The following is a 26,405-nucleotide window of genomic DNA, read 5'->3' as shown; positions in this document are numbered from 1 at the left end:
GATACAAATTTGCCTCAGTTTACGAATTAAAAGGAAGAGAGGATGCATTGGGCTACAATGAGGACTGAGCAATGAGGAGGACTGATCAGTGCCTGTGAGAAAAGAACTTGTCACTCTTCCCATTGGGCAAGTCTACACATGGCAGTCACTGTTATTATTTTATCATTAGTTAATAGGTTGTCAGTTAAGCCCTGAATGACAAAACTTCTAAAGTCTTTAATTTAAAATAAGGTATCACCTGCTATCGTCTTCTTACAAATATTTTTATGTGATTCAGGAAACAAAACAAAAACAAAAACAAAAAAAAAAAAAGAAAAGAAAAAAAAAAGAAAAAAAAAAAGAGAGGGGTCAGAAAAGGGAATACGGGTCTCGGGATGTGCTGTCCTCTACTGTGGCTCTCGGGTACATGCCTCCTCTTTCAGTTAGTCTGAAACAGTTTAGAACAGGGTCCGTGTCTCAATCTTTACTTTTTGTTTGGTAGGTTTGGATGTAGACAATCTAGCAGGATGAAGGAGAAACAACTTGGGACTTAAAATCACAAGAGAACAACTTCTGTGCCCAGTGCTATAACTTATGACCCCTTTGAAGGGTTCAGTCGTCCCACTGTAGAATGGAGATAAATGTCTGCCTCTCAGTGTGATTGGACAGTTAAATAAAAAGACACTCAAGAAATCACTTTGTCCACGAAGTTAGTACTTGATACTAAGTGTATTAGGAGTTACCATTGGCCATAAGTATCGGCGGATGAGAGAACAAAAAGTAAAAATCAAAACAAAACTTTGCTGTTTTATCCAACTTCGAATCCATTTCTACCTTTAACGCAATGCAGGTGTTCTTGGGGGGCCAGATGCTCAGCTTCAAAATGCTATTCGTAAGATGCACAGACTGGATAAGATTCTGGCCAAAAGACAATGCAGAGAAAAGGAAGTTAAAAAGCAAGGTGCAGAAATGAGAATGAAGCTGTGGGAGGAACTCAGGGTAAGAGCCGTAAGTCAGTTTCCTCTAATAATGAGGAAAGTGTGGCCTGTGCTGGTGCTAATGTGGTCCTGCCTTACTGATTTATTTCGCAAAAGTAGTGGGCGTGCGTGCGTGCGTGCGTGCGTGCGTGCGTGCGTGTGTGTGTGCATGCGTGCATGGTCCTGCTCTGGCATGCTCGTCGCCTATGGGCAAGCCCAGCAGACCTCTGTTGCGGGGCTCCCTCCCTCCTGGGCTGTTCAGACTTTCCTGAGAAGTTACAAAATGGCTTTGGCCTGGGCCGTGCTCCCTTTGCCTCCGTGTTGCCACATTTCTGGAGCCTGATTTCAACTTTCCTTGGCCTCTGTCGGCCTCCTGTGCTCCATAGCATGGAGAGGTTGAAGCTGAATAAATGTTGGCACGGACTCAGTTGTAATTCATTCCTCCAAGGAGAGCAGCTGTGAGTGAGCGGCCTTGTAGTAACACACTGCCGATTCTGAGGGCCATCCTTAGCCACTGGCTAACTCCCGAGGAGGGAGTAGGGACATGCTGGTATGCGCTTCCTAGGAAGACTATCTGGGTGAACAGAAAACAGCTGCCAGATGTAAACAAGAGGATGATTTTGTACCATTTAGCCGAAAACGTGGATCTGTTTGCTTTTTGCTGAAACACAAAACAAATTTTAATTTGTATTGAAATAAGAATGACAAATAGAAGAATAATAAAACATGAGACCAATCTTGAAATTTCAATTTGATGGGATACCCGTGGATAACTCAATATATACATATGTATGTATGTAATTCAATATATATGTACATATATTTGTATGTACCTGTGCATCTCTCTCTATCTATCTATGAAGATACTTTAAGCAATGTGTATATAAGTTTTTTTCTGGGAAAACCTATTGATGGAATTTTGGAGACACAGGATATATTAGCAGATTTCCTAGGTAAAGGAATGTAAATGACTGAACCTTCCTGTGTACATACACAGTTGAGAACTGGGTTAGATTAAGAACTGGTTGGTATATTTACTTTCCTTTTTCATATTTAAACTTAAACTGTTCTCCCATCAGTCTGCAAAAAATACTGAAGACTTGGAAAATGACGAAGAGTCGGAAAACACAAAAAGGTTTTTGTGTCTGACTTCGAAATCTGCAGGAACAGCTGGTGAGTAGAGGGAGGTCCCTAGTGCTCTTATCCGGGGTTGGCTTGTGCTGCCCCTTTTCTCTGAGAGCTGCCCGCTGCAGAGGAAATCATTGATCACCTTAGGTAGGATAGTAGGGAAGTGTCTGAGGGTAGATATGTTTTAGTGTTTTTTTATTTTTATTTTTTAATTTATTTATTATGTACACAGAAGAGGGCGCCAGATCTCATTACAGATGGTTGTGAGCCACCATGTGGGTGCTGGGAATTGAATGTGGGACCTCTGGAAGAGCAGTCAATGCTCTTAACCTCTGAGCCATCTCTCCAGCCCCCCTATTTTAGTGTTTTAAGGGCTGTTCTATCTGCAGGGGCGAGAGGGAGAGAGCAGAGGAAACCCTGAAGCAGGCCCCGTGTGTGTGTCTGCACTCACTTCCTGTCCCTCTTGGATCCTCTAGATGCTGTTTTATGCCCTCAGTCTGTCCCCGCTGAGGTCTCACTGCGGATCCCTCAGTCCTGCGCAGCCTTTTTGTAAAGCTCTATTGCTGGTTTACCTGCTGACTCACAGCCCTCCTTCTGAGGCAGCCACTTTGCTTCTTTCTTTGTTTTCTCCCTCCCTCCCTCCCTCCCTCCCTCCCTCCCTCCCTCGCTCCCTCCCTCCCTCCCTCCCTCCCTTCCTCTGCAGTAGGCTAGTTTCAGAATCTCCTTTCATATGCCACATAGGTGGCAGTCCAGTTTTGTGTGGCCAGGGACGCTCTAAGCAGGGCCTCTGAGTTCTCTGAGAAGGCTGAGTTCCTTTTGTCCTTTACAAAGGGGATGTTTAACATTTCAGAACCCCAAATGCCTGATTCGGGGCTATGGGAGGAGTTCTGGCGGAGGTGTGGTTTGAGGGAGAATATCTTTTCACACGTGTCCCTTTCGGGGGTTGAGGGGGTGTGGGGGTGAGTGGGGTGTGGGGAGTTGAGGGGGGGTGGGGGGTGGTAGGACCAAGAGTTCAGAACCTTGAGTGATTAGTTTTTTTTTCCCAGTAAAGAATTTCTTTTATTGTTTTCAGTGTTTCTGCTGAATGTTTATTTCTCCCATCATGCATCTTGTCTGTGATGGATTAGCATTTCAGTTTATGGCACTTTAATGTTTCAGCTTAAAGCTTTAGGGTATACTCATTACTATTGAAGTAAAAAGAAAATGAAAATATCACCTGATACCAAAGACAATATACGACAGAAGAATAAACAAATAAAAAGAAATACCATTATATGATGGAAAATATAAATTCTAAAATATATTAATACATATAAGTATCGTATATTTAATGTGTTTGCCAATATACATTTTATTGTTAATCCACACCGGGCAACCTGATTTCCTATTTTATAAACTGTGCAGAGCAGTTGGGGTTTACAGTGCTCCCCGCTGTTCTCCTAGGAGTCTGGGTGCTCCATCTGCACTGCCCCCTCGATATGGAAGGACTTCTTTGTAAATGGACTTCTCCAAGTCTCTACTGGTTTAATGAAAGTGATAAAACATACACTGGAAAAAAGACAGCCTATTGAATGAATGGTCCTGGCAAAACGTGATAGCCGTCTGCAGAAGAGTGAGGTTACAGCCATATCTCTCACCCCACACAAAAATCAACTCAAATCAGACCAGAGACCTTAATTTAAAACCAAGGCCCTGAAGGTGCCAGGGACAACACTTGAGGACAGAGGCGTCGGAAGGAATGTCCGACGGAACCCCGGCCACACAGAAAATAGCTCCGAGAAATGACACATGGGATTTCGAGAAACTGAAAATGCCTCGTGGGCCCGTGATATGATTCCGTGGGTAAAGACACTTGCATCCAAGCCTGAAACGCAAGTTTAATCTCCAGGACGCACAGGGTAGGAGGAGAGAATTGACTCCTGCAAGTCGCCCTCTGACCCCTACATACCACACACACACACACACACACACACACACACACACACACACACACACATATATACACATATAAATTAAAAAGCTTGTGCATAATGAAAGAAACTAACTACAAATTGAACAGATAGCCTATAGAACAGGAGACACTTTTTTTTTTTGCCAGAACAGATAGTTCTCAAAAGGAGAAATACAAGTGACCAGTAAATATTTTCAAAAGTGCCCAACATCCTTAATCATAAAGACATACACATTAAAACTACGTAGGTATTCTATCTCACACGAGTCGGAATGGCTGTCGTTTAGAAAACATATGACCAGTGCTGGTGAGGCTGTGGGGAAAGAGGAACTCTTCCTCAGTCTTGGTCGGGGTATAAACTGGTGAAGTCACCTTGGAAATCAGAGCGGACATGTCCCCCAAAAGACAACTAGAACTGTGCTACAGCCCAGCGACACCACTCCTGGGCATCCACCCAGAAGATTCCATGTCCTGCATGGAGTACAGGCACACTTAGGTTTGCTGCAGCTCTCTTCACAGTAGCAAGAAAATGGAATCAGTCTAGCTGTCCATCAGAAGGGGAATGGATAATGCGAATGTGGTATGTGCGCACAATGGGGTTGTACTGAGCCGTGAAAATGAAGTTTTCAGGCAAAGAACCGATTTCCAGGGAGGTAGCCCAGTCTCAGAAAGACAAAGAGTACATGTCTTTGTTCCGTGTGCCGATCCTAGATTCTGATTTTTACGCATGTGTGTTTATGTGGGAGCGAGTGTGTGTAGAGGCCAGGGAACTAGAAAGGGCCCAAGGGAAGAGGAAAAGCAGCGTCCGGGGACGCAGTTGGGGAGGGTAACAGAACAGGAAAGCAGGCCAAGCCTCTGGAGGCATTCTCAGTGAGCATTTCCTTCCTAGCGTGGGTCAGGTTGGCATACACCTAGCTGGCACACTCCTATCTCCCATAGAGTGTTCCTGTGTCCCTTGCTGTGACCGGGAAAGTGCCAGCTATTTGTACATTGTCCACTGGGTGGCAGCATCTAGTCGCAGCCTGTTCTTAAAGGAGCAAAGCTCTTAGCGTGGGACCTAGTTTGTCTTGACTTGGAATTAAACATCCAGAGCAAGTTCCTCATGATTCCTAAAGGTCTTCCTGGGAGAGCGGGGGGAGACTGTTCTGCCTCTTCAGTAGCTGCTCACCTTTCTTCTCTCTTAGGAGTCTAGTCTTGAGCATTTCTCTCTTAGGCTGTTTGGTTTTATCCTTTTTCTTGTCTTCCTGCTATCCTTATTTCCCTGTGGCGTAATTATACTAGTTATCTATTGCCACATAACAAATTAACTCAGAACCCGGCTTACTAAAAAAACATCAATCAGTTCTGCCCTAAGGGTATCAGCCATCTTGGAGGAGTGTGGCTGGGTGATTCTGACTAGGCTTCCTCATGACACAAGTAGGTGATCCTTTGAAGGGGCTCCTGGAGCCCAAAGCTGCTTCTAACATCACTCACAATACTTCCTGGAAGATCTTAGTTCCCTGCTCACCTTTGGCTAGCCTCTTAAGTTCCTTATGAATTCCTCTGTAGAATATTTACTAATAAACAAGGCAGCTTGTATCCATTAATACGGGAAATACGTACTCAATAGACTGGGTTCTTTTTAGCATTTCCATGATTACTAGACAACATTAACGAGAATATGGTGTCTCACATATGATCGTTCATATACCAGGGAATTTGGCGGGTTTCACATATTTATTAGTTATTCATTGGTTTTATATAGCTCTTTGCTATATCTACTTCAGTTGGTGACTACTTCAACATATTTTTACAAGTTCTAAGTGATATGGAGAAAAGATAGACTTTTTATGAGTTTATGATTAACTGTATTATAATTTACAATTATACTCTGTTATGTAATATTTTATAATTAATTAGATCACGTTATTCATTGTGATTATCTTTAGTTGTATGCCTTGGATCTTGTTAATTTTGAACTTATTAGCCAGAAAAATGTTAATTTTTGTGTCTTCAATAATTGTTCTCATTCTCAACACTAACTGAAGACTTAGTGTTGAAGATTATTCAGCCCATTATAACAGCTAGTTAAATTATTATAGATTTCTTGATAAAATTAACATTTTTAAATTAATGGATTTAAATAATGAATCTTTTATTCCTAGGTCAGCCCTTCTTGCTTATGGAAGATTATTCTTTTAATTGGTACTGACTTGACTAGCTGAATTTACTCAGAAGTTCTGTTCTCTAAAGCAGGATTGGAGGCAGAGAGGTGACTCAGGGGGTTAAGGTGCTTGCTGCCAAGCCAGAGCTTACGGTGAAGGAGGGCGCCAGCTCCCTCAGCTTGTCCTCTGACCCCCACATGTGCGCTATGGCATGAGTGTGCCCACACGTACATACACATCTATGCACACAAACAGATAAACGAGAAAGGATTAGGTTTTGTATATGTGTGTGTGTGTGTGTGTGTGTGTGTACACGGGTGAACATTTCTATGTGCATGCCCGGATGTTGTAATGAGAGGGTGGGAGTATGGATGTATGGCTTAGATATAGTAACTTCAGGAAATCAGTGGTCATGGCACCCATTTATTTCTATGCTTTGAAACAGTTTACACAATATGGGGATTATCTGTTCCCCAAAAAATCTGAACGATTTCACTGGGAAACCCATCTGGCTCAGGTTGTCTCTTGGAGGCCATCCTCTGACTCTTCTCGGCTTCTCTCAGGTCCACTGTCCTCCCATTTGATGGTTCTTCCCAAGTCAGTTTGGGCAGGAGTCCTCACTCTGGATTTAAAGTCTCCACATACACAAGAAAAACCCCACTAATGCAGCATATCAAATCCATATCTTAATAGTAATTCTCCATATTATGTATCTTCTTACTATGTCTAATTTTGTTCCTGATTTTCCCTACTTGAAAAACAAAAGGAAATTAAGAAAAAAGTAAGCCTTTTAATTTTAGCAGAACTCCAAATTCACAAAAAACTTACAAGGATGGTACAGAGATTTTTTTTTTTCTGTCTATACCAGCCCATCAGGGGTACATTCATGAGTGTGGTATGTTTGAAGTGAACCAGTAACTGGTACGATCTTATTAAGCAAAGCCCAACTTTATTCACATTTCTTTAATTTTTCCTAATGTTCTCCTCCTGTCCCAGGACACCACATTATATTAGCCCTCACGCTTCCTTGTCTGTAATGATCTTGGCAGTTTTGAGGCTCACTGGTCTGGCATTTTGTAGCATATCCACCAGTTGGAATTGAGCTCATGATTTTCCCATGATCAGACTGGATTGCTCGCTCTTGGGAGGCAGATGACGGAGTTAAGGTGCATGCTCATTACGTCATGGTGTTAACACGCGTGCCACCCTGTTGATGTTGATATCCCTCCCTGGCTGAGGAAGTGTTTGTCCGAGTTTTCCGTTGTAAAGCCACTCCATTTCCCTCTCTTCCAGCTGTAGCTTTCATGAGGAAGTGTCTCTGTACAGTCTCCGAGGAGTGGGGAGCCATGCTTTGCCCCACTGAGAGCAGACTGTGGGCCTACACTATCCTGCGTTGTTCCGCGGGGAGCGTTGCCTGTTTTTCTCCGACTCACTCAGTTGTGTCAGGACTAGGCTGGTATCAGTGGATTTTGATCTCTACTGTGAGTTGGATTGGCCCCACCTCCCATCTGGCCATTGGATGGTCTCTGAGCTGGTACCCGTGTCCCTTTGCCCCCTGCTGTCACTGTGGGGTTTGTCTTGTTTCTCTTGATGGGCACATCTCATCTTTCTTGTTTCTGACTCTTCTATATTCCCCACCCGAGTCTTGAAACCAGCCATGTCTCCAAGGAGCCTGATTCCTGTCACTGGAGAGTGGTATTAGATGTCGGCATCTGGGTGCCAGGTGGAGTTTCCTCTAGGAAAGGAAATGTATGTGTGTATGCTAACCCATACACACACGTGTCTATACATATGCCTGTATGTGGCCGTTTCTGTATGAGCTAAAATTGAGTTCGCACACACTCATGTGTCTGCCTGTACTCCATCACCCGGCATGGACAACTGTGGTTTAACCCTCTTGCTTATCTGTATTCCAACGTTGAGAAACCTGTTCCCACCTTCCGCCATCTCTTTACTCAATTATTCAGTTGCACGGGACACAAACAGTATCGCTAACCCACAGAAAACACTTTGATCACCTGGAACGTAGTTCTCACATTTAGTTTCTGTTGCCTTTGGTCTTTCAGGATCCATTCTTCAGAGTTAGAGTTTTGGAGTTAAGCGGCCACCTTTTCATATGTTTCTATTTAATGAGACTGTGTTATTCATTTGTCATACATTTGGATTGTCTTGCCACATTTCTGCATTCCACATGCCAATTCCTCAATCTCTTAAGTGATCTTTTCAAAAGATCTACAAACATTGATTTTCACTCTATGTTCTGGTGGTAAATGCTTTTTAAAAAGGCATAGCGCCAACATTCACAATTACCGTATTATATGGAATAGTTTTACAGCCCTAACAGAGCCCGTTGTGTGAACCCTTATTCAACTCTCCTTCCTTCCCCAACCCTCTAGCTGCCACTGAATTTTACTCTATTTATAGTTTTGCCCTTTCAAGAATGTTGTATGATTGGAATTTTCAGTGAAAGCCTTCCGACTACATTCTTTCACTTAGAGGTATGTACTTATGGCTTTTGCTGACATGGTAGCTAAACTTTTTCCCTTTTTGGTTGTTATGAATAATACTTCATTCTATTGATTACTGTCTGTTCTAGTTGCATTTTGTTGCTGTTGTGATAAAATACTCCGACAAAAAGCAATTTAGGGGAGAAAGAACCTTGGTAGTTCACAGTTCCCTGTTACAGTCCATCACTGGGAGGAAGCTTGTGGCAGAAGCTTGTCACATCACATCCACAGTGAAGGGAGGAAGGTATACACGAGCCTCTTGCTTTCTTGTGCTCAGCTCCATTTATCTACTCCTATGCAGTTCAGGACCCCCTGCCTCGGGAATGGTGCTGCCCATAGTGGACTGGATCTTCTTACATCAATTAACTTAAGGCAGCACCCCCAGACATGCTCACAGGCCAATCCCATGTAGAAAATCCCTTACTGAGACTCTCTTTCCAGGTGATTCTAGGTTGTGTGAGATTGACAATTAAAGCTAACCTAAGGAGCTGTCAATATTATTATTATTGTTGTTGTTATTATTATTATTATTATAGATAGAGACTCTGACTGGAACCTGAGGCTCAGTGATTCATCAAGGCTGACTGGCCAATGAGTCGTATGGATTTTCCTGTCTCTGTCTCCGCAAAGCTGGGATTACAACTGTGCCCCACCACACCCAACTTCCTTTGCCTGGGTTCCACAGCTTGCACTGAGGTGCTGTGTTTGTGCAGTGGGCACTCTACCACCTAAACTGTCTTTTCAATCCCAAAATGTTTAATTTTAATGAAAAAAAATTATCAGTTTTAACTTTGTGGATAGTGTTTGAAAGTTGTTTTGTTTTGTTTTGAGTCTCACCATGTAGCCCTGGTTGGTCTGGAACTCACTATGTAGGCTGGCCTCGAACTCACAGAGATCCAGCCGTCTCTGCCTCCTAAGTGGTGAGATTAAAGATGTGCACCACCATACTTGTCATGCTTTTTAAAACAAAAGATTTCAGTGGCACAAACTGGCAGATTCAACATGTCATGTTAAGTCACCGAGAAAATTGATTTTTAAGATGGTTTTAGGGCTAGGAAGTGGTGGCCCACGCCTTTAATCCCAGGACTCAAGGAGCAGAGGCAGGTGGATCTCTGTGAGTTTGAGGCCAGCCTGGCCTACAAAACAAGTTCCAGAACAGCCAGAGCTGTTACACAGAGAAACCCTGTCTCAAAAAACCAAAAAAAAAAAAAAAAAAAAAAAAAAAAAAGAAAAGAAAAAAAAGATTGCTGTGGGAGAAAGAAAGAACACCACGACCAAAAGCAGCTTGGGGAGGAAAAGGTTTAATTCAATCACACTTCCAGGTACCTCCATCTCCAAGGGAAGTCAGGGCAGGAACTCAAACAGAACTGGAACCTGGAGTCAGGAACTGATGCAGAGGCCATGGGGGAGTGATGCTTACTGGCTTGCTCCTTGTGGCTTTTCTCAGGCCCACATGCATAGGGATGGTACCACTCACAATGGGCTGGGCCTTCCCATGTACTTGTCTATAAGCAAAGCTTAGGGAGGCATTTTCTCAACTGAGAGTCTCTCCTCTCAAATGACTCTAGCTTGTGTCAAGTTGACATAAACCTAGCCAGGACAAAGATATACAATGTTAAATTGACTAATATGACAACAAAGAAAAAATTGTAGTCAAACAAAATATGTTGAACATTGCAATGTCCTATTTTCTTCATGGAGCTTAGCTCAAGAGAAGAATGCTAACTTCCACGAGTCTCCCAATTACATTCTCTCTCTCTTTTAAATTAAAAAGTGTGTGTGTGTGTGTGTGTGTGTGTGTGTGTGTGTGTGTGTGCAGGTCGATGGGGAGTGCATACCATAGCTCATGTGTGGAGGTAGAGGACCCTCCATCTTTACTTGGAATGGAGCTCAGGTCATCAGGCTCGCACAAAGTGCCTTGGCCCATGGAGCCATCTTTCAGGCTTTGTCTTTTGTTTTTCTGAGACAGAGTCTTATGTAGCCCAGACTGGCCTTGAACTTGCTGTATCTCAGATGATGACCCTAAACTCCTGGTCCTCCTGCGTCCTCTCCCTGTTACTGAAATCTCAGTTACCTGCTACCATGCCTAGCTCAAAGACAGTCACTAATGGCCGACTATGCACTTAAAATCTTCAACTTGGAGGCCTAAAATAAAGACAGAAAACATAATTCTGTTACTGAGTGTGTGCAGTGTCTGTATCACAGTCTGGGATCTGCCTAGGTCATGGATAGAGAATGGTGATGCTCTAGCGGGCTCTTGTGCATCTAGGAAGTGCCATCTTGCTGTCTCGTCTAGGGAAGTGCTGTCTGGCTGTTCTCAGCCATTCGTCCGTTTCTGTGGCTCATGTGATGATGATTGCCATTTCAACTTGGGAGTGATTTTTTAAAAAACAGGTGGTGTGTGTGGAGGGGATTGAGGAATAGTAGAGGGGCATTCAGTCCTCCCGTCAGCTGTGTAAATCATTTTGTTTTGTATAGATTGAACAAGTGCTTTTTTTCTCTTTTTGTGTCAGGAGAGCCTTTACACTGTGAGCCTGAAGACACCTTCTTCTCGGTGTTTCATACTCAGATTCCTCCAGAAAATTACGAAAATTGTGTCGTGCAGACTATCAAGAAGGGTATGTTTAATTTGTGTGATTATATAGATTGCCACAAGAGGATGCTGGATGTATATGGAAATAGCTGTGGATGAAGGGACTTGGTATAATTTATAGAAATGGACAGATGTAAGTAGCTAGAGTTTAAGGTGCAACATAACAGTTGAGGTTGTAGCTCAGTGGCCGAGAACTTGTCTAAGACATGACACGTCCTAGGTTCAATCACAGCATTACAAACTTATGTAGCATATAATCCTTTGTGAGTTGACCCATGTTAAAGTTACCTATGGAAACTTCATTATTGCACTCTACTATTGGGTGTTTGAAATTTTGCATGATAGTTTTTAAAAAGTAGGCTGTAGATTTTCTGTTCCTCTGGCTCTTAGAGTCTTTTTTCACAATTGTAATTATGTAATCATTTTGAATTTTTCAATACTAGATTTTACCTGTGATGTGGAAAAAAATGAGCCGTTGATCGAAACAGAAAAGAAACCTTTTTCAAATACAGAAAGGATTTCCTCTTCCATAACCCTCTCTGAGCCTAAAGTGCAGGGGTTGTCTTTGGATGTATCATTTGGGGTTGAACACCCCTCCATCATTTGTTCTCTGCATTTTGATTGGTTGTGAGAGAGGGAGAAATAGTTTTCTTCAGGAAAGAGCCTCCCTATTGGTTATCCAATACCCAGTGGTCAGCCCTGAAATCATATCATACAAGTAACTTTATGTGGACTGAACAGGTTGCATATAAATGTTTATTTATATATATTTATATTATGTCTCAACAATTAAAGGAAAAGAAGCCATGATTTGAGAGAGAGAGAGAGAGAGAGAGAGAGAGAGAGAGAGAGAGAGAGAGAGAGGAGAGAGAGCAAGGCAGGTGCCTGGTGGTGGTGGTGGTGATAGGAAAGAGAAGGAGGGAAATGATATAATTGTATTTTAATTAAAAAATTATTTTAAAAAGTAGGCTGCCACTGACAGAAATCTGGCTTAAGGAAGATGGGGAGAAAATAAATCTAAAACAAAGAAAGAGTCCATATTGTGTTTCTGGGTCAAGAATTTAAAAATTATTTATTCTGTATGTGTTTTAAAAATATATTTTAATGTATACTTAAAATGAATTTTTAGTATGACTCACAATTATAATTATGAGATCATATTGAACTTTTTCAATACTAGATTTTACCTGTGATGTGGAAAAAAATGAGCCACTGATCAAAACAGAAAAGAAAGCCCTTTCAAATACAGAAAAGATTGAGCTTAGGAGTAAACCCAGCCAGGATTTTATTAAGCGGAACATTGAGGTGGGTATCTCACGATTCAAGTGACAATGTGGGAGTGAGCCGGGGGCAGAGAGGGTCCTGGGGTGTGATCTATTCATTGTCTTTGTGTGTGTGAGTGTGGGTGGTGTGGGTGCGTGTGTGCATAGGTGGGTACACACGCCTGTGCAGGCTCTCTAGTCTAGTTATATCACATCACCCATCTTGCCTTGCCTGCTCTGCCTCCTTCAATCCTAGTCTGTCTCTTTCAGAACTGCTAGCTTCAACTAGAATTTATTTTCTCATTCAGAAATAGTCTAGTTTCTGAAATGGAAAGAGCTTTGAGCTCTCCTCCGGATTTTAACTTGCACATCAATAAAGTGTGCATATGTGTGTTTATTTATTGACTCATTTTTGTTACAAGACTTGATATTGTAGCGACTGCATTTACAACTTATAGTGGAAAATGTTCCTGGCAGAGCAGCAAACCTGGCTTAGAGAGACCAGCTGGTAGTCTACCTCCCTCTAATTCCCCTCTGGTCCCCCCTCTAGTCCCCCCTCCTGTCCCCCACTCTGATATCCCACCGCTTGGTCACTATCCTCGATTCAGGGGTTCATCCTTGGCGCACCACAGTCCAGGCAGCCCGATTTGGTTTGTCTTTAAGGCAGACACAGATCAGTTAAGAGCACAGGGACTCCTTTATTAGCCCAGAATGCTAATTAATTAATCTATAAGGAATGTCTGTGGGGTGGACAGACGCTCACAGTGACTACTTGGACAGCTCGTCACTGGGAAACCACATTGATAAAGCATCAGCAAAACGAGAGAGCTGCGTTCTCAGCTCGGGCCTCAAGCTCTTCTCACAGCTGGCATGCCATGCCAGGCAGCTTGGTTCCCGAGTCCAGCTGCCACGGCCAGGCCGGGCTCTGCGAGGCTGGGCTCTGCCACTGTCCGTCTTCTGTGCCCCATGTCCGCGTAACTTCAGGGACTCGTTTCCACCTTCGTCTGCCCTCGTCTCTGCTGGCCCATTGGATCCTCATGGACTCTTTCATTTTCCAAGAACAGTGGAGTTTTCTCTGTTTCCAAGTTCTTGCTAATCCACACAACAGCTTCAATTTAGATTCCCCTTCTCTCCTTTTAACAATATCAATGGAATATTTATTTAAATGCCTTATATGATATTCTAGAAATTAACTAATTTATTTTTGAGATAAGCCCAGGCTGGCCTCACATTTAGTGGGATTATAAATATGCACCATGATGCCCAGCTTTCTGAGGTGCCAGAGAGTGAGCCAAGGGCTTCATGCATGTGACATAAGTCCTACCAACTGGTTTATATGATCAGCCCCGTGTAGATGTAACCAACCATCTTATTAAATAAGAAACACAGAACCAATGCAAAGAAGAAAGCCAAGAGGTCAGAGCTAAGAGCTAAAACCTTACTCTTCCTCCTGAGGTGGTCCTACCTCTCCAAACCAGAGCTACTTCCTGTGTGTCTGTCTTTTTATAGTGTTTCTGTTCTGCCTTCTCATTGGTTGTAAACCCAACCACATGACCGCCTTGTCACAGCCTGTGTGTATAGATCTCCAGGTTTTCTGTGATTGGTATTGAGATTAAAGGCATGTGTATCCAATACTGGCTGTATCCCTGAACACACAGAGACTTACCTAGCTCTGTCTACCAAGTGCTGGGATTACAAGCGTATGCCACCACTGCCTTGCTTTCCTATGGCTTGCTAATAGCTCTGACCCCCGGGCAACTTTATTTATTAACATACAAATAACATTTTAATACAAATAAAATATCACCATAGCCCCGACATTCTAGAAATTTAAAAGCAGTTTCACTAAGTGGATGGGCGGTACCAGAAGTAACCAAGAGTAACCGTCTTGGCGTCTCAGCCAATGTTTTTAGGCTCCTACATCTGCATATCTGTATCCCCTATATCAATATATCTATGCATCTACCATCTGTATCTATGTATCTGGAGAAAGAAGTTTGAAAGTAGCTTACATTAAAAAATTTTATAATATAAAAAATGACTTTTGAAGTTAATAAGAAGGCCTGCCTGGAGCCAGTGAGATGACTCTGGGTAAAGGTGCTTGCCCCAAGCTGAGTTCTATTCCTGGACTCACACAGTGAAAGAAAGGTCCCTCAAGTTGTCTACTGACTTCCACATCTGTGCTGTAGCCAACCAATGTTCGAGCACAACACACACACACACACACACACACAGATAAAAGAGACTTAGATATACTGGAAATACCTGCTTGGAGAATGATCATTTATAAAAGATTTATCGTAAAATAAAATTACTTAGCAAATCAAAATACTAATCTCTCAAATTTTAAAACAGTGTATTTGTAGAATTTTTAATTTTTATTTTTACTGGACTACACATTGCACTGCATGTTTATCTTTCTTACTAATACATCCTGTAGTTGGCCAAGAGTTCAAGAAGCCCAGTGGTTATGATTGACAGAGAGAGAAAAAGGCTGGATGAACTCCTGAAAGGCCTGGACGATACAGATTCAGGACTGTCCAGTTCTGAGGTACGTAAGCTCGGACTGTCAACGACTTTACCTGTCTTGATCTTTATATGCCATTCGACCTCTTAGCACAAGTTTACAATTTTCCAGTTCGAAGACACTCTCTGCCTTATAAAATCCTAATGTTTTCAAATTTATTTCCTCAAAGAAACATGCTCTCTTGTGTTACCTGAAGCACCTGGCACTCTGGTCTGACTTTTATTTCCTAGGCTGAATAGGGATTTGATAGGACTGGAATGTCTGGGCCTGCCCACGTCCTTGTTTATGTGTCAGAGGCCGGCAGCCAAATGGGAGACCAGGACACGCAGGTGCCGAGGGTAGTGTTTACTGGAGGTTCCAGAACAGTCCATGCGCAGTGACAGCTGTGGCCACAGGGGAGGCTGTACCAGATGAACACTAGGCCCCAGTCCGTGACTACCCTGGCTGCCAGAATCCTGCGAATTTTTGAGAGAAGCTGGAAAATCAGATTTTTAAATGGGAAACATGTGCTTTAAATGTCAACAATTAATTCCCATGGAAAAAATTCTGTGTGGACAAACATAATAGCCCTTCTTCCACTCCAAATCCAAGGCAAATGCCAGAGCCTCACAGATTACAACCTTTGAAGGCCCTGTGGGTGCTGGGTGCAGGGATGGAGGCCAGGGCTGGGTGACACACACTGCTACACACCACGAAATTCTGAGGTCACCTCAGCTTCACTCATCAAGGTTATTGTCTTAGTTTATTAACAAAAACTTTGGTAGCAGAATTAGACCCCCGGGTGTCATTTTTAGTTATTCACTGTGGAACTGGGTGAGCCCCTTCCTGTTGGGGTGGTCAGTATATGGTACCTCTCTCTCTAACTGCTCTTGCTATGCTGACAGTGAATTGTTGTGATTAATATTGTCTGGCATATTGGCTTAGTTAGTATTGATGTTTTATCCCTCAAGTATTTTAAACTTCATAGTATCAATTTAAACAATATTTTTGTTATTTTAGACTACTTTTTGTTGTTATATGGAATGACCACTGATAAAACTTGGAACATTTCCTGACTTCAAATTACGTATTTTAATGATCACGTTTCATCTGTTTTATTCGCTGACTCTTTTCCCCTCACATTTTTTGGGAATCCAGTCCTATTTCTGACCTGGTATTGTTATTCTCTGTCAACTTTAGAAGTACTTCCTTGTACTGACTGGTTTTGTGTGTCAACTTGACACAAGCTGGAGTCATCAGAGGAAGGAGCCTCAGTTGAGCGGGTGATGGTGGGGGGATGCCTCCATGAGACCAGATGTAAGGCATTTTCTCAATTAGTGATCATTGAGAGAGGGCCCAGCCCATGGCGGGTGGGGCCGTCCTTGGGCAGGTGGTCCTGGATTCTTAAGAAAGCAGGCTGAGCAATCCAGTAAGCAGCACCCCTCCATGGCCTCTTCATCAGCTTCTGCCTCCAGGATCCTGCCCAGTCCGAGTTCCTATCCTGACTTCCTTCAGTGATGAACAGCGATGTGGAAATATAAGCCGAATAAACCCTTTCTTCCCCAGCTTGATTTCTGGTCATGGTGTTTCATCACCATGTAGCAATAGAGACCCCAACTAAGACATTCCTAAAATCTCACATCTTGTTCAGCCTAGATTTGGGGTAGGATTGTTTTTCTTCTCCCACCTTCCTTCCTCCTGAATATGTTGAAATCATCTGAAATTTAGTTTCAGAATGTTAAAAGTTTTTACCTTTGAAACAGTATGTTTCTTGTATTTTATGAATTCTTTTTTAATTGCTTGTATATGTATGTGTATGCAGTGAATATGTGTGTACAAGTGTTGTATGTACACACTCGTGTACATGAATGTGAGACTCCAGACTGAGGCCTCCATTGTAGCAAACAGGTTTTGTAGTGGAACCCAGGTCACTTATGTCTAATACTAGTGAGTGGATGAGCCTGGTTAGTGGCTACTAAGTTACCTGCTTCAACCCTGACTGGGAAGGAGGCTGGGGAGATCATCTCTGGTTTCTATCTTGGGAAGGTGAGATGCCTGCAAGCCAAGAAAGTTTAAGCTTCCCACACAGGCTGACGGCGTCCAGGTGGTGCTGGGCAGGCAGAGCCAGACAATGTCACCTTCCATTTAATATATGACATTTCTTGCTGCAATTGCATGGTGCCTGGACATTAATGTTTCTGTTGGATTTTAGCAATAGATTCCTTTAATTCATTTAAAAATATTTTCACGCTGGGCAGTGTTGGCGCATGCCTTTAATCCCAGCACTCAGGAGGTAGAGGCAGGCGGATCTCTGTGAGTTCGAGGCCAGCTTGGCCTCCAAAGTGAGTTCCAGGAGAGGCGCAAAGCTACACAGAGAAACCCTGTCTCGAAAAAAACAAAACAAAACAAAACAAACAAACAAAAAAAACAAAAAAAAAGAAAGAAAAGAAAAAGACAAAAATAATTTCACTCAGGCAAAAGTTTTGAATGAATTGCTATTTAGTCATTGGTTCTATAATTTTAGTTTTGGTAATTGTTTATCACTTAGATCATTCAGTTTTTATATTGGGAAATTAATCAACCAGTTTCTTATTTGTGACTAATTGGGTAGTACTACTTTCCTTGTATTTTTAGACTTTCAGACTTTGTAGTTTTTTTTTTTTTTTTTTTTTTTTTTTAAACTGGAAATGACGTGACATTGCGAACCCGAGGTCAGTTTTCTGAACACCACTCATCACACCTTCTTCCACTTTTGTGGCCATGAGTCTGACAAGCCCTGGCTGCAGCGCTTTGTGCCTATTCAGATGGACTCGCCTGTGCCCGATAAAATGATCGTGCACTGTAAACATTCAGTGTGGCAGTTGTGAATGGATCCTATTAATGGATCTTATTTCTTGAAGTTTTATCCTTATTTATGTGTATGCATGTATGCTGTGCATGTGTGTGTGTGCCCACAGAGGCCAAAAGAGGGCGTCGGATCTGGAGGTGAAGCTCTAGGCAGTTGTGAGCTCCCTGATGTGGGTGCTGGGACCAGCATGTGGTTCTTCTGCAGAAGCCGCCCCAGCTCTTAACCACCGAGAGCCATCTCAGCAGCTGCTGTGATTGGCTGGGACTCAGTTACTCGGTTACAATAGCATACTCTTGTTATAATTGGTTTATATCTTAAGCTAAGTATAGTTCACTATACACAAAGATTTTTGGGCTAAACATATTTGGGCATGGAGCCTAGTTAAGACCAAATTATTTTGGTTCATTGGAATAAAGTTTGAAAATACCACACTTTTATCAGTTAAAGCTGATTTCTTCCCATCATGTCATAGTTTTTGTTTGTTTGTTTTTAAGTGGAAGAGTGATCATATGAAAGAGAACCAGCTTATGGGGCTGAGGGACTCTAAAGAGATCACCAGAAGACACTTTGCCCAGGCTGAGAAGAGAATAAAACCATGAACTGTACTTACTTTTCACTGTCCGGTGGTGTCTGTGTTTTCTAAGCCCTGGGCTCTCTCTGATGGAGAGGTCTAAAAAGTATGTTTGGAAACAAATGTAGCATGGGAATGACCCGGTCACCTTGGTTTCCTTTTAGAGTGATCAGTGTGGTTGGCTGGTCCCAGGAGAAGGCTATACCCTGGCGGCCACTGACTCTCAGCAGCTTGCTCAGATTGACACAAAACTCCAGGAATTCTCTGTGGTCTCGCCATCCGTCTTCAGCCTTTATCCAGGACTTGAGAGTCAGAGCAATAAGGTATGTTTTTGTTTTGGTTTTGGAGGGGGAAGGGCGAGTTGAGACAGGGTCTCTCCCTATAGTCTTGACTGTCCTGGAACTCCCTCTGTAGAACAGGCTAGCCTCAGATTTACAGAGGTCTTCCTGTTTCTGCCTCCCAAGTGCTGGGACTAAAGGTGTGTGTACCACCCCGCCTGGCCGAATGACAAGGTGTGTTTAACTAGGGGCACTGCTGCAGACTGTTGAGGTTAATGCAGCAAAAGCTACTGCATGGACTTTCTAATCTCATCTGAAGAGGGGTCGTCCCGTTGCTCTTCTGTGAATACACCTGCAAACAGTTCAGTCTTCCCAGCACTGTGCACTTTCTCTGGGTTATTTCTACTTTCTACCTATTTTTCTTTCAGTTGGGAATTTTCTAGGATGGGGCAATTTAGAAGCTACTACGTATTTTAATATTATTGTATCTTTATGGTTTAAGATAGTTCTTGGTCAGGATTAGAGAAGTATTCATTAGTCCTTTGCAGCCTTTCCTCTGTTCTTTTGGTTCTCGATGTGAGCAGAGCCAGTCATGTGCCCTTACTCTGTCGTGGTCTTCCTCCTCCTTTAACAGCGAGAATGAAGCTTTGCTGTGGTGATATCCCTCCTCTGACGGCTCTGAAATAAGTGTGGATGGGGTTCCCTCCAAAATTCTTCTACAGAGTGTGGAGTGTAGAAGACAGAGAAGAGCAGTGTTGGGCACAGGAAGCTTCCTTCCTTCCTGCTCCTCTACATTCCACTGCCAGTGGTCTCGTTAGGGCTCGGGTGGTGGTATGAAGAGAAGTGTGTGTGTGTGTGTGTGTGTGTGTGTGTGTGTGTGTGTGTGTGTGTGTTGCTCTTTCAAAAAAATTAAGTATCAGTAACTTACGGTGATTCCATTCCAGAAGATGCAGTTACCTTAGCTAAATAAACTGTAAAGATGTCCCAAAGAAACGGTTTAATAACTGGCGGCACCTTGGGAGCTATCTCAGCTTCCCTAGGTTAGGATTCTAAGGACCAGGAGGGAGCCATTCCCGACCCCTCGAGCAGAAGCAGTAGTGGTATTGTTCCCAGCACTAATTTCTGGATTGGGGTCAGAGTTCGTGGAAAGAGAGGATTGGAATACTCCTTGTAATTGAATGTGCCCTGGGACTTTGACACAAGTTACTCTAGTGTGTTTTGTTTGTATCACCACGTTCTGCCTCTCAGTAAGAGGTAGTTAAGATGAGTGATAAAATTGCCTGGAGGTCCCTCTATTCTTTTCACGTTTCATCTGACTTTTTGTTGTTGGTAGGGTTCTAGGACAGCTGTGTTCTAAAGCCTCAGCAGTGTTTGTGGAGATAGATGATGCTCTCGTCATGGCTGTCAGCCATTCTTCTCCACAGAGGCTGAGGATTTAGAGATTTGTTCAGGATTTAGAAATTCAACTATATTGTGAGTTCTTTGCTAGGTTTTGTTATCATCATCTGAATCACCGATGCACAACTGTGCTGGTGTGGGCTGAGATCATGCAGTTTTGTGTGAAACAACACTTTTTCACAAAACCAAGAGAAGATGGCACCAAATGCAGGGACAGACCAGGAGCGTAATAGTTGCTGAGAAGAAACTGGTGCTTGCTTCTTCCGTGCAAGACAGCAGATCATCTGGACGTGTGTTCAGTTTCCTCTTGGAGCGTCTAGCGCAAACCAGCACAGCACATTGAACTTTCAAGGAGAAATGCAAACCTAGCAAATTATTTCATGGTAATCATTTTTGAATTGTGAGATCTCCTGAATAAGTTCACTGAAAAGAATGCATAAGCTCTTTATCTCTGTGTAGTTGGTGAATGGGCTCCACTCTGGTGTTGAGCACACACACTTAGCATTTGAATTCATTTCCTTTTCATTCTTCTGCAGACCATTAGGCTCATCAGCAGATTTTCTTCACGAACCTTTAGAAGAATGTCTTTCAAGTGGAATATAAATTCCTACTTAAAGACTTCTTTTTATTTGTGGGTTTTTTTTTTTTTTTGTGTGTGTGTGTATGTCTGTGCACGTGTGTTCCTGTGTGCCTGTGTGTGCATGCATATTCATGTGGGTGGGTGCTAGCAGAGTCTGGAAGAGGGTGTCAGAGCCTCGAAGCTGGAGCTGCAGGCAGTTGTGGGCCACTCGGAGCGCTTCACAAGAGCAGCAAACACTTCACAAGAGCTGCGGAACCATCTCTCCTGTCCCTAAATTTCTACTTTCAAAAGAATTCAACAGACATTGACCTAGGCCTTACTGTACATTAGGAATCACAGGGGCTTGAAGATCAGTCAGGCACATGGGTTACCTTGGAGTACAAAAGCCTTGCTTTGAGTAACATTATTCAGACTGAGCAGGTTATATTTAGGAATATAGATGTATGTACATATAGACATGTAACAACAATAAAAAATAAAAGGTCATTCAAGTGTCTGCCTCCAAAGCATGAGGACCTGAGTTTGAATCCCAGAACCCACCTCAAAAAAACCCGCAGAAGCCTGCCACCAAGTAGCACAAGGTTGGAACTGGTGGCTGTGGGGCCAGATAAATTCACAAATGGGCTTCCTTAGGCCCACAAAGTGTTTACAAATGTTTGTAGTCAATATTTAAAAGTTAAGTGAACTCAAATGAAAATGCTAATTTCTCGTTTTTCTTTGAGAAATTAGAAACTATGGCAACACTTGGCCTGACTCCTTGGTGTCGGCTAGTGGGCCAGCTGAGCTGGTCAGCAGCTGTTGTCCTCTCTGGCTCTCCCCCTCCTGGCCACTCACCCTTCGGTACCATGTTGTCGAGAAAATGGTGTTCTGGACAAGTTGAAACACACAGGCTCCCTGATGTAGCTGCTTGTGGTTACGATATGATGTTAAGTTGGTAGGCATGGAAACCTATGACACATACTTTGAGGGTCTCTAGAAATGATCGCAGAGATTACCAAAGCTCTGATCATTGCAAAAGGGAAGGGACATCACTTTTCTGGTCCTTAGAAGTTTGCTGGTTGTGACTGTCCTTATATTAATTGCATGCCTGGTGCTCTTAACTATGGGGAAAAAAGGTTGTTTTTTTTTTTTGTTTGTTTTTGTTCTTTGTTTTGTTTTGTTTTTTGAGACAGGTTTTTTTTGTGTCACTTTGGAGCCTTTCCTGAAACTCACTCTGTAACCCAGGCTGGCCTCAAAGTCACAGAGATCGGCCTGCTGAGTGCTGAGTGCTGAGATTAAAGGCATGCGCCATCACCACCCAGCAAAAAGATGTTATTTTTTTTAAGGATTTATTTGTTTAAGTATGTGAGTGTTCTATCAGCATGTACACCTTTATGCCAGAAGAAGACATCAGATCCAACTGTAGATAGTTAGGAGCTTTGATTGTGGTTGTTTGATAGGTGGGTGCTGGGAACTGAACTCAGGATCTCTGGAAGGGCAGCCAATGCTCTTAACCACTGAGCCATCTCTCCAGCCCCAACTATGGAAAAAAAATTTTAAAGTAGCATTTGTCTTTTCCTCTGTGAAAACAAAGCATGTGGCCGCATTTAAAACAAAGCATGTTCTGTCATGGCTGCCGTAATATTAACAATACTGTGGCTGCAGTTTTCTCATGTACTTCTAGTTCTCATCTTATGGGTGCCACAGAGCACCAGTGGAAGCAGGTTTGAGTCATGAGCTCTGTAGATTAACTGTGCACACCTGAGCTTTCCAATCCCTTGACCCGCCAGCAAGTTACTTCTTTCTCCATATTGGAAATCACCCTGTAAAGTTGAGTGATGACATTTAATTTTGTTTTTCTCATTTGTACATAGACTAGATTCCAGCTTTCTTCAGAAGTATCTATGATATGGGAGTTGTGTAACATCCAGTTTCTTAAATCCTCAGCAACTGGATTCAATAATAAATGCTGTTCTTCTTGGCTCTTGTAAGACATAGAGTTTATTCAGCTCTCATGCAATCAGTCTTACTAAATCTAGAATTCCACTTCATGGTTAGAGTTTTTTTTTCTCCTCTGGTCAAAGGAGAGTCTTCAGAAATGTCTCTTACTGACAAGAGGTATTTCTTTGTTCTCAAACCAACTAACTTAATTGAACATAATGGCTCTCCTTAGCTTGATTTATTGTCCTGTGCTGAGAATATTAATTCCATCACACACAGTTTGGTAATACAAAAACAAACAAACAAACCAACCAACCAAAACCCCCAAATCCTCCAACTATTTGAGTGAAGAACATTGTATTTATATTCATCTCTTTTTCTTGCCAACCCCCCCCAAAACACACACACACACACACACACACACACACACACACACACACACACACACACACACCCCTTTGCTGAGAGCAAGAAAATGAGGTTGCTTTGTTTGTTTCTTTTTCAACACTAGCTAAAATTTAGGAGCAATAGACGTGTAATCCTGAAAAATGTCTATTGCCAAGTCCGTTTCCCCCCAGATTTAAAGCATGGGTTCAGAGCAGGAATCCAGTTACCATCACTCAGTCTATGCTAGTTACAAGCCCTGACTTTACCTCCCTCCAGAAACCATGGCAGTGTGTCTCACGAGGATCTGTGTTTGCACTGAAGGATAAACAAGAACTCACGTCTGCATTCCTTGCCTCTAGAGCCAGGCTGTCAGAATTCTCATTTAGATCTGGAAATCACTCTCGCTCCCCATTTTTACAGATTGTTTCGAATTTTGTATTTTGTTTTCTAATGATGCCTCCAATGCTGGCAAGGTTTCTTTCATTCCTTGGCAACATTCCAAGATGATAAAAACAGTCTGTTTGAAAGATTTTTCCTACTACGTTTGGGAAACTGACCCATGTGGGACAAGAAGTAGGAGCTGGCTTATAGACATGCAGAGAGTGAGCCTGGACATGCGCCGCAGGCTGGCTTTGCCCACACAGGCCTGTGTCCTTAACGCATGGCTTCTTTGAATATCAAATAACTTAGTGGGCTCTGAGTAATTTCCTTTGTATTTGACTTATAAAAAATGAGTTTATTTCGCTTCAGAGGCCTCTGTTGGCTCAGCCAACATCACAGCTATTTCCTAAAGGGTAAACTCAGAATCTCTTGGCACTCAGTTAGTCAAATAACAAATATCAGTTTACCGCAGGGTTAATTCTCTCCTTGTGGTGCCAGGAGGCCCTCTGAGTACATCACGGAGAGCCTTTGCTGGCTGACTCAGAGCCACAGAAACAATCTGTTGCTTGGAGAATCTGCTGAATGAATCCTCAGAGCTTGTGAAGACAGTTCTGGCTGGTGTTTGCTGTCAGAAAGGAACTCCCGCACCAGGCATCGGCTCAGTCTGCAGCAGGGTCACTTGACGGCACCAGTGGCTTTCTTTTTCAATTCTTCTCTCTTGGCCTGTTTTCATCCCATGGTCCTTGAACTAGATGGTCCCGCTGTCGGGGAGCGGGACTAAGGGACTAAGGGAAGGTCTCATGTACCCTCCACGTGCAGAGAATTGCAGACGAGGCAGCAGAAGCCAAGGCCTGGGAAGAGGCTTGACATCCTTTCACATCCTTGCATTCCTGATTGATGTACCAGAGCCGGACCAGAGACCTGACCCCTAGGCCTGCACTTTTTGAATATGGAGAGTACACTGTCAGAGCAGAACAGAAATAGGGGTGCTAGAATGCCAGCTGCTTGAAAATTTTTAAAAATGACCTTTCTGTTTATGAAATGAATACATTTACTGTAGGAAATTCAAGAACCACAAAAAACTAAGAAAATTGGAACACACACACACACACACACACACACACACACACACACGCATGCACGCGTACACACACTGAATGTAGGGCTTCATGCATGCTAGTCAAGTGTTCTACCACTGATCTATACTCCCATTATTGAATCAAGTTTTTTATTTTCAGCTCATCAAGCTAATTACTGTTAAACTTCTTCCAGTTTATTCCTGTGCAAAGGTAGCTCCTGACCCCCTTCCCAGGCATCAGCCAGGACAAGAAACAGGAAGCACACAGCCAGTTGGATTTCAGATGCTCGTGCCACTGTGTCCAGCTTTTTCATGGGTTCTGGGGATCCCAACTCAGGTCCTTAGGCTTGTGTGGCAAGCATTTTTACACACTGAGTGAACTCCTCACATGACTAGTCACTCAGGAGAACGTTGTCTAATGTGCATTTTGCTGACATTCGTTTCTAAGTATGATTAAACACTAATCGTGATCAAAGTTCTGAGAACCAAAATTAGAGTTAGTGGTCAATACTTGTGTAGGTTCGGGGGTCCAGTTTGTGTTGGGATACCTGGGGTAGTGGGGAGTTAGCAGCTAAGAGCATGGCTGAGACTTGAATCTAAGTCCCAGATGATGGCAGGTGACACTTCCCCGGGCCGTACACACCTGGCATCTTGCTGCATTGGTTCTCTGCAGAGGAGGAAGTAGATGGGATGATGACTGCACTAGGACTCTTTAGTAGGGGGTCCTTACTTTAACTTAAGTAATTCTCAAATCTACAGGCAGTTGAATTTCAAGTGTTCAGTTTGCTAGCCCTTGCCTTTGAACCAGAATCTCTCATGTGGTGCCTGGCCTTCATATTTATTCATGGATCATGCAGATGACCTGAATCATGTCATTGATGAATTGCTGGTGAATGGTCTGAATTCAGGCAGCAAAAAGAATGAGGTGCTTTGATCAGGGAGACACTATAAACTAGCGTGCTGAGTACTTTTGGTGACCAGCTATGGGTAGAGAATGAGAACAGTGGGTTCGTACTCCCTTGAAAACAACCAGAGATGCCTCTTATGCCAGTTTCCTGTGTGACAACCTGGAGAAGGATATCTGTGGAAGAGAAGAGAGGCCATTCAGTTTTAGATACAGACTCAACCTCCCATCAAAAAGAGCCCACTTCTGATCACCTAGAAATGCTGTTAAATTTGAGCAACCATGCTTCTGTCAATGTGCTTGGCAGGCAAGAAGCAGCCAGGAAGTGCTTCCTTTGTATAGTACTTCCTGCATTCAAAGGACACATCCAGCTTGCTGGGTACCGAGCTTTGCTGCGTGTCATTTACGTGCTAGGATGACTTTTGGCCAGGTCTCATCAGATGGTAAGACCAGAGCTGAGAGAAGCTGATTCATCGTGGTAATGTCATCTTAGTCAGGAGCCAGGCGGCACCGAGAGTCCAAGCTTCTGATGTTTGCAAGTCCGGTCCCTCCCGTTGTTACGCAGCCGCCTCTGGTAACATGGACGGGCAGGCTTAGCATGCATGTGGAACAGCAGCAGCTGTGGTCGCCTGCACAGCCTCACGCAGCCACCGGTCAGTCCAGGTGGCAGAAGAGCTGACGAGGCCCCGCTCCTAACCGAGGGGTTATTGGCAGCTGATCACTGCTGGGGGACGGAGACCCATTGTTCTTTGGAGGTGTGGCCACTGGTAGGCTGCACATGCTTCTGATGCCCCCATAGCAATGCACACATGGGCAGCACTAAACAGATGTAGTGGGTTGTTATTATTATTATTATTTTAAAGAGGAGAGGACATGAAATTTGGAGATGGACATGTTGGGGGAGATCCAGGGGGAGCTGGAGGGGTGAATGGGGAGTGGATATGATCCTATTTCATTGTACAAGAGTATTTGCAAAGAATTAGAGAAATTAAAGAAATAAAAAAAGAAATGCG

At 43.1% G+C, this 26,405-nt stretch overlaps 1 protein-coding gene across 3 annotated transcripts in view; it reads left to right on the top strand.

Moving 5' to 3' along the window:
• Fsip1 (fibrous sheath interacting protein 1) overlaps positions 1-26,405 on the top strand; it is a 127,662-nt gene that overhangs the window by 6,544 nt on the left and 94,713 nt on the right. For all 3 annotated transcript variants that reach the window (XM_037205108.1, XM_028888072.2, XM_037205107.1), the window contains exons 4-9: positions 830-978; positions 2,036-2,129; positions 11,200-11,304; positions 12,460-12,584; positions 14,982-15,092; positions 18,631-18,789. In XM_037205108.1, coding sequence (XP_037061003.1) covers positions 830-978; positions 2,036-2,129; positions 11,200-11,304; positions 12,460-12,584; positions 14,982-15,092; positions 18,631-18,789 — 743 coding nt within the window. The remainder of the gene's footprint in view (positions 1-829; positions 979-2,035; positions 2,130-11,199; positions 11,305-12,459; positions 12,585-14,981; positions 15,093-18,630; positions 18,790-26,405) is intronic.

Source organism: Peromyscus leucopus, chromosome 4 (assembly GCF_004664715.2).
Source record: "Peromyscus leucopus breed LL Stock chromosome 4, UCI_PerLeu_2.1, whole genome shotgun sequence".
Taxonomy (NCBI): Eukaryota; Metazoa; Chordata; class Mammalia; order Rodentia; family Cricetidae; genus Peromyscus; species Peromyscus leucopus.
This window is presented reverse-complemented; position numbering and strand designations above follow the sequence as displayed.